Below are 7,214 nucleotides of genomic sequence, written 5' to 3' on the forward strand. Positions count from 1 at the left end.
TAGCTACTACAACTATGTATATAGGCAATTGTGTTTGTGTGTGGAGAAAGAGAGGACCACATTGTAAAAGGGTGTTTTCAGGGGAAAACTGAAGGTGATAAAAGACAAATCCTGATCCGTATAAGGATAAGAGTTAGCATGACCACACAGAAATTTGATCCAAGATCCAAATCCAAATGTTATTAGGATGAACATGCTGAAAAGAAATAACCAGAAATCTAAAATAGTTACTATTCACAAACATAAGTTAAAAATAGTCCCTATCTTGAACAATGCTCCCTTGTTTTAACCAATCAATTTTGGTCCATAGATGCAATAAAATGCTCTATATTTTCGCTACAAAGTTACTAAAACCAAACAGAAGAAGAAAGAAAATATTTATGAATAGAGTTGTATAATTAGTAAGAATCAGATTTTGATTGTAAAAATAGACCAAATGTAAAGTTTCATAACAAAAGTCTAGTAAAAAATAATAACTGTCCAGTAACTAATTATTTGATGGGGATCCAAGATATGGGGATACCCCTCATGTTCCAAACCTGATAAATCAAACTGAACCTCACTTACAATTTGATCAGAAACATGTCCCATAAAAAAGATGGTGACAAGAACAAACAACTTTGCCAAGCATTACAGTGGCAAAAAAAAATTCAAAAATTATAAACTATCATTAAGCATACTAACAACGGTGCATCTCGCCAGAGATGATGCACTATTAAACTATCAGAACCAATATTCCTGAGTATATCCCGCAATCTGATTTTACACCTCAATCAAATTCCAAGAAAGGAACCTAAGTCTTGAAAAATCAAAGAAAGGACAAAACAAAAAATCCAAAACCTTACACAAAAACCCTTGTAACTGATTTAGCTTATGTATTCTTCAAATGAAAGAACACCGTTAGCTATATATTATGAATTTCCTTATGAGCTGATATCTCTCAAGTGATGGAGATGTATGAATTCACAAAACCTCATTTTCTTTTACCAGTTTCCCTTGATCTACTGTTACCATAACATATCCAATTAACATATCTCCTAAGCAGCAATTCCTGAAGCAAGTAGAGATACAACAAAAGAAAATGAGTATACAAATGGACTTAGATTAGAACAGCTAAAAAATGTAATGGTAATACTCAAATGTCAACAATGAAACAAAGGGGTGTAATCTTCATCTACATTTCATTACCGTTTGAAACTCTCATATCTTGATTCAAGAGAAAATAATGATGCACATTTAACAAAAAAGAGTAATATACGTCTACATCTTGATCATTTTGCTAGTTAATCTAACTTCACATGGAACACCAAATTCCAGTATCTTAAAATGGAACTAATGAAGAAACTCAAGCATAAATACAGAAAGCTAAGAGCCTACTTGGTTTGAGAAAACATTTAATATTTTCACTAATAATTACAAAATATCATGTTATTTTCACTTTGTTTTGTAGTTTCAAATATTTGTACAAGAAATGGTGAAAACAGTTCTTTTACAGAAAATATAACTTTACAGTTGTTTTCAACATTTACTGCATTAATTCTTTGAGAACAAGTAAAGTTTTTGTAATTATAATTAATTAATGAAAATAGAAAATAAAAGCATAAAATATCTTCTCAAACCAAATAGGCCCTAATATTTTTTAAGACAGTAGTAAGAATATACAAGAACATTTCATGAATTTAGGAAATAAGAAAGAAAAGAAAGAGACATAATGTGAAAGTTGGGAACATAGTGCTTCATATAATTAAAAGAAGGCACAAAAAAGATTCCATGATATCTTAATCTATATACAGTTACAGACACGAAGATCTTAAGGTTAAAGACAACTGTAAACAGCATCACAGAAAATAAACTATATCGATACAGTTTTCAACTTCCTTCAGAATAATTCATATTCTGAAAAATAGAAAGTTAAAAACACAAACTTGGTTTCATTGAAAAAATGAAAACAAACATAAAATAATTTATAAGCCATTCTAATTTTCTTCAGGAGGCAAGAAAGTGGTAAAAAATCTTACCTCTATTTGATTGTCTACTTGTTACATTGTAGTTTCCAATAAAACCCTCAGAATTCTTTACTGGATCATCTGAACCTATACCACCAAGTCCGTAACCAAATGAAGCAGAAGCATCTATCTCAGAAGCAGCAGACCGCCAAGTTGAGTCACTGTATACTGAGCCACTGCGGTACAAGTCCCCATAGGATCCTTCATAACCAACAGTTGGTGCAGTGAATGTTGAGGACTGAGTCACACTCGGGCTGCTGTTCCTTCCATATCCTCCACTTCCTAATCCAATGCTGTTATCCCCACCTTCATAAGCATTACCCCAAGTACTATACCCAGAAGCAGCCCCTCCTCCACCCTGGTTTGGAACAGATGCACCCCAATTGGTGCCACTATTTCCAATTGAAACACCAAAAGCCCCACTTCCAGATCCCAAGTAAGTACCAGGGCTGATTGGATTATTGGCAGCATTGTTCAGGCCCCCATTTCCCCAAACATTCCTAGAAGTTGAGTTCACAAGCAAATCACTTCTCCCATTGCTCCCACTATAGCCAATTGGAGTGGTATATCTGCTGGAGTTGCCATTGTAGAAAGGACTAATCCGACCATATCCTAGACTGCTACCATAATTGGAAGCCCCTCCATAGCTTGGGTTCAATCCTGAATCCAAATTCATTCCCATTCCATAACCACTGGAGCCAAATGAGGTAAACCCGCTTCTACCACTAGTAAGTGGACTAAACCTACCATCCATCCTGACTCCGTAACCTCCAATTGGATTCATATTGAAACCTTGAGCATAACTATTTAGGAAGCTACTGGTCCTATTCAAACCATATCCAATCAATGGGCTCCGGCTAGGTCCAGGGGAAAGCTCTTTAGGAACTGCCCTCTTGACCTCAACCATCTTTCCATTGAGTTCATGAAAAGTCTTATAAAGAACTTTGTCCACAGCTTCTTCTGAATCATAAGTGATGAAGCCAAAACCTCTTGGCCTCTGGGTATTGTGATCATACATCACTACAACATCAGTAATTGAACCAAACTGATCAAAGTACTTCTTAAAATCACTTTCAGTGATTGTTGATGGTAAACCTCCAACGAAAATCTTTTTGGTTCGTCCAGGACCAGGAGATCCGTGGACGCCACCAGACTGTCTATTTATAGTTTGCTGATCATCCCTAGGAACAGCTTTCTTAGCTTCAACCTGAAAATTTAGAGCACAACACATGCATCAAAATCTGCAAGTCACTTTTGGCTTTCCTATTAGCAAAAAAAGTTCAAGCTTGATACAATGCAGCCATACAAATCCAAACACCAAAGTTGCTAAACTTCAGCTCAATGGAGCAAAAAGTGAACATGATCTATATCAGACCAACAAAGAAAAAAACTACAAAAATAGGGACTTAATGATCTCTATCAGAAACATAAATTTAGCTAGGTACCACTACTGCGCAGCCAAATAACACGTGTTGACATAATGAATTGTACATCTATAATGAAAAACTCACCGTGCGGCCATCAATTATGTGCTTATCCATAATGACTCTTTCGGCAACAGCAGGATCAGCAAAGACAACAAATCCGAAACCGCGAGCTCGACCTGTCGTGCGATCTCTCATGATCACAGCCTCTATCACCTCTCCATATTTCCCAAAATATTCTTTGAGTCGTTCCTCATCAGTGTCCCAGGAAATTCCCCCAATGAAGAGCTTGCCAAGATCCGATTCCATCTGTTCTGACACCATTAATCATCAATCACTCATTTCATTGGACAGATTCAAATAAACCATTCATATTGAATCAAAATTGTCATGCCAAACCAAAATCAAAACACAAAAAAACACAAATTTCAATACAAACAATCCAAATTATTCAGTGATGGCCAAAGTTACAGTCCCAGAACCAATCCAAATGCATCGTTCACCTAATAATGCATAATTGAGCTCAACCTCCATAAAGATTCAATTTTTCATATTCAACAACAAAGCAAAGCGATCAGAAATGCAGATTAGATAAATCTGTGAAGAAGGTGTCACCTTATCTTCAAACTCAAACAGAACCCAGTTGTTGCTTCAATCAGGTACGAAGTGGGTTTTGTCAAATTCGATCTTAGAGAATCGGATCTTTGGAGCATCAATCAAAAACTGAACCAAAATATCTAATCCAGCAAAGAGAGAAAGCAAGCAGGTATATTTTGATTTTGATTTTAAATTTTTATTTTTTTAATTTTTTTTTCTGGGATCAGAGAAGAATTTGAGAGAAGGTGAAGAGATCAAGGGGAAAAGGGAACAACCCAGATGGAAAATTGAGCATTAAAGGATGAATGGTTGGTGATGGAAACAAAAAAAATAAAAATAAAAAATAAAAATGAGAGGCTATGTGAAAATTTGAATGGCAGGGAAAACTGAGAATGAGAATGGAAACAGAGGATGTGGTGTCATCCTCTCTCTTCTCTTGCTTTTTTATCTTGTTGCCTGCTTCCACTACCCTTAATTAAATTAAAAGAAATGGAATTTGAAGCAAAGATGGGCAAAGACAATATATATAAATAGATAGAGAGAGACACACACAGTGCAAATCCTCTGGTGCAAGAATATTTGGAGGAGCCAACAGATGACAACAGATCATGGTCTTTTAACAAAATTAATTAAATACATACATACATACATATATATATATATATATATATATATATATATATATAATGAAAACTGTATATCACCTAATTATTTTTTTGAAAAATATATAGTATCGATTTTTATAAATTAAATGAATACATATAGGTTAAGAGTGGAGTTGTTGAATAAATTGATTATTTAAATGGTTATTGGAATAAAGCATTTTATGTAGCTTATATTAGGAACTATTCGTGTGTTACAAGTATATTTTAATTTCGAAAATAGTTAAGAAAAGATTAATTGAATTAATAAAGATTATTTTTATAATAAAATATAAATTAAAAAAATATTTTATTGATCATTTTCAAATTTCTCACCATATTTAATGCTGATTGGAAAAATTTAGGTATTGATTAAATGATTAAGGAATGTAAAAAATTCATTGAATATTGATTTGACATGTGTGCAAAATGAGAAAAATGAGCAATTTGAGGAGAAAAAAAAAGTTATGTAAAGAAACTAGCTCATTTAAAAAAAGTGGAATTTAAATTTATAAATAATGTTGAATTCGATTTTATTTACACTTAAGAAAATTATTTTATACTTTACATTATTTGTCAAAAGTGAAAAAACATTTGACAAAAAGAATGGAATGATAATATTTCATCCAAAGAACTTGAATTAAGATTTGCCCCAATGTGAATAAGAAATTTTCAGCTTGAATTAACTAATTCGATTCCTAAAATATAATTATTTCAACTTTTATTACCTTCAGTTTAATATCCTGATTACCCATGATTGATGTTAATATAAATAATCAGATTTTACTGTTACAATTTGAACAGAAGGCGAAAAATTTTCAGAATTTGAATTGACATGGGTTGGATTCAAAAAATGAGCTTTAAATGTTGCATATTACCAAGAAATTTAAAGAGAAAGTAACTAAATAGTTAAAATGTTGTGTTAGTGTGGGAATAGATGGAGCATCAACTTAATTGTTTATTTAATTTCAAAGCTTGAATGAAAGTTTTGATGGGGGAACAACTGAAAGTGCAATGCAATCCGACGGGTAATTCCTGTAAATAAAAGGAAAAATCAATAGCAAATGCCTTATAACTTTTGTGCCAATATACAGTAACATCCAATATCAGCATGAGCCATGAAAATCTAATTTGCACCAAAACCTTTTTGCCCATTAAGTGGATTTTTTTTAATCCAATTCAATGCAAAAGTTATAATTAGCATCACTAAAAATGTTAAAATTTTAACATAATCTTTCCTATTATCTCATTAAATTAGGAAAAACATTCATACAATTTGTAATAAACTTGTTACCATTTTTCTTTAAAACTACCATCAGAATAACACTAAGCTCCAAGCTAATCTGAAAAGGCAAAGCTTAATTAGAGGCGGCAGTGATAAATGCTGCTCCATTTTCATGCTGGAACACTAAATCCATTATAACTCCATATATATACACTTTCAATGTCTAATGCTACGTCAACATTGAGGTGGATAAAGTTGACATATGAAGAAACTAGAATTTGTGAAGAGTGGTTTGAGACATTTTGCTCACTATTATGATCAGTTGGTTCCATACATGGTCATCTTGAAAGCTACTTCAAAAGGCCTAGGCTGAAGTCACAATATTTGAAGCCGAATCCATTACCTTCAATTTTTTCCAAAAGAAACCATCATTACGTACTATGTAATCATCACACACATTGACCTTTATTTATTTATTTTTGGGGCATGTTAGTGTTGATGTATGTTTGAATAGAGATTAAAATTTGGAAGAAAAGAAAATCTTTCTAAATCTCTTAAGAAATAACAAAAAAAAAAGTATTTTCATCAAACAAACTAGCCAATCAAGTATTAATCAAATTTGTAAAATCTACTAAGCAAAAGCAATTTAAACCCAGTAATAATAACTAAACTTTATCAGATTAGGTGAAGTTAATTGCATGTAATGTCATTGAATTCGATTACAAAGCAACTCAAACCCGAACTGAGAAAATCTTAAGCCCTTTAAACCAATTTTGAATTGGATTTTTTTCACTGCAATTTGAGCCCACCACTTGTGACTACACAGATAACAGAGAATAGCAGCAAATTACAAATAGCAGAAGGTGAAACCCAAGTCGTGGGTCAGGATGAGGCACGTGCGAGTCAATAATTTTATGAAGTTATTTATTTCACTGTTTAACCCGATTTAATTAATTTAATAACATCAATCATAGATCAAACTTACGCAAATGAGATTGATTATATATCTAATCCTAATAAATGTATCACTCTTATAAAATTGCCACGTAATGACCCGTTTCCAATCACAAGCTCATTAGATGGATAAAGGTCTTTTTTGTTACAAGTAAATTATATGGACCTTATTTATATTAATAAAAATATTTTATATCTTTTTTATAAGTTCTTTCTTAAATTATTCCAATTAATTTTGGAGCGAAGCTTCAAAATGAGATTATTATTATTATTATTTTATTATTTAAGCAAGATCTATAATCAAGTTTACGAATTAACATTTCTATATTAAATAGGTAATCAGTCAGCGAAACATATATCTAAAGTT

General features: G+C 32.3%; 1 protein-coding gene across 3 annotated transcripts; it reads right to left on the reverse strand.

Moving 5' to 3' along the window:
* Positions 1–382: 382 nt before the first annotated feature.
* LOC113846474 (heterogeneous nuclear ribonucleoprotein 1-like) lies at positions 383–4,574 on the reverse strand. Of its 3 annotated transcripts, XM_027474802.1 has the most exons (4): positions 4,046–4,572; positions 3,518–3,739; positions 2,019–3,213; positions 383–1,051 (listed from the first exon to the last, which is right to left on the reverse strand). In XM_027474802.1, exons 2-4 carry the CDS (start codon positions 3,737–3,739, stop codon positions 1,038–1,040), a joined length of 1,431 nt encoding a protein of 476 aa, XP_027330603.1. In that variant the 5' UTR covers positions 4,046–4,572; the 3' UTR covers positions 383–1,037. The 3 variants fall into 3 exon arrangements, with proteins under 3 accessions (XP_027330603.1, XP_027330604.1, XP_027330602.1); XM_027474803.1 differs by lacking the exon at positions 4,046–4,572 and having other exon boundaries at positions 466–1,051; positions 3,518–3,745; XM_027474801.1 differs by lacking the exon at positions 383–1,051 and having other exon boundaries at positions 1,714–3,213; positions 4,046–4,574.
* Positions 4,575–7,214: the final 2,640 nt, after the last annotated feature.

This window comes from Abrus precatorius, unplaced genomic scaffold (assembly GCF_003935025.1).
Source record: "Abrus precatorius isolate BTA unplaced genomic scaffold, Abrus_2018 Scaffold8, whole genome shotgun sequence".
Classification (NCBI taxonomy): domain Eukaryota; kingdom Viridiplantae; phylum Streptophyta; class Magnoliopsida; order Fabales; family Fabaceae; genus Abrus; species Abrus precatorius.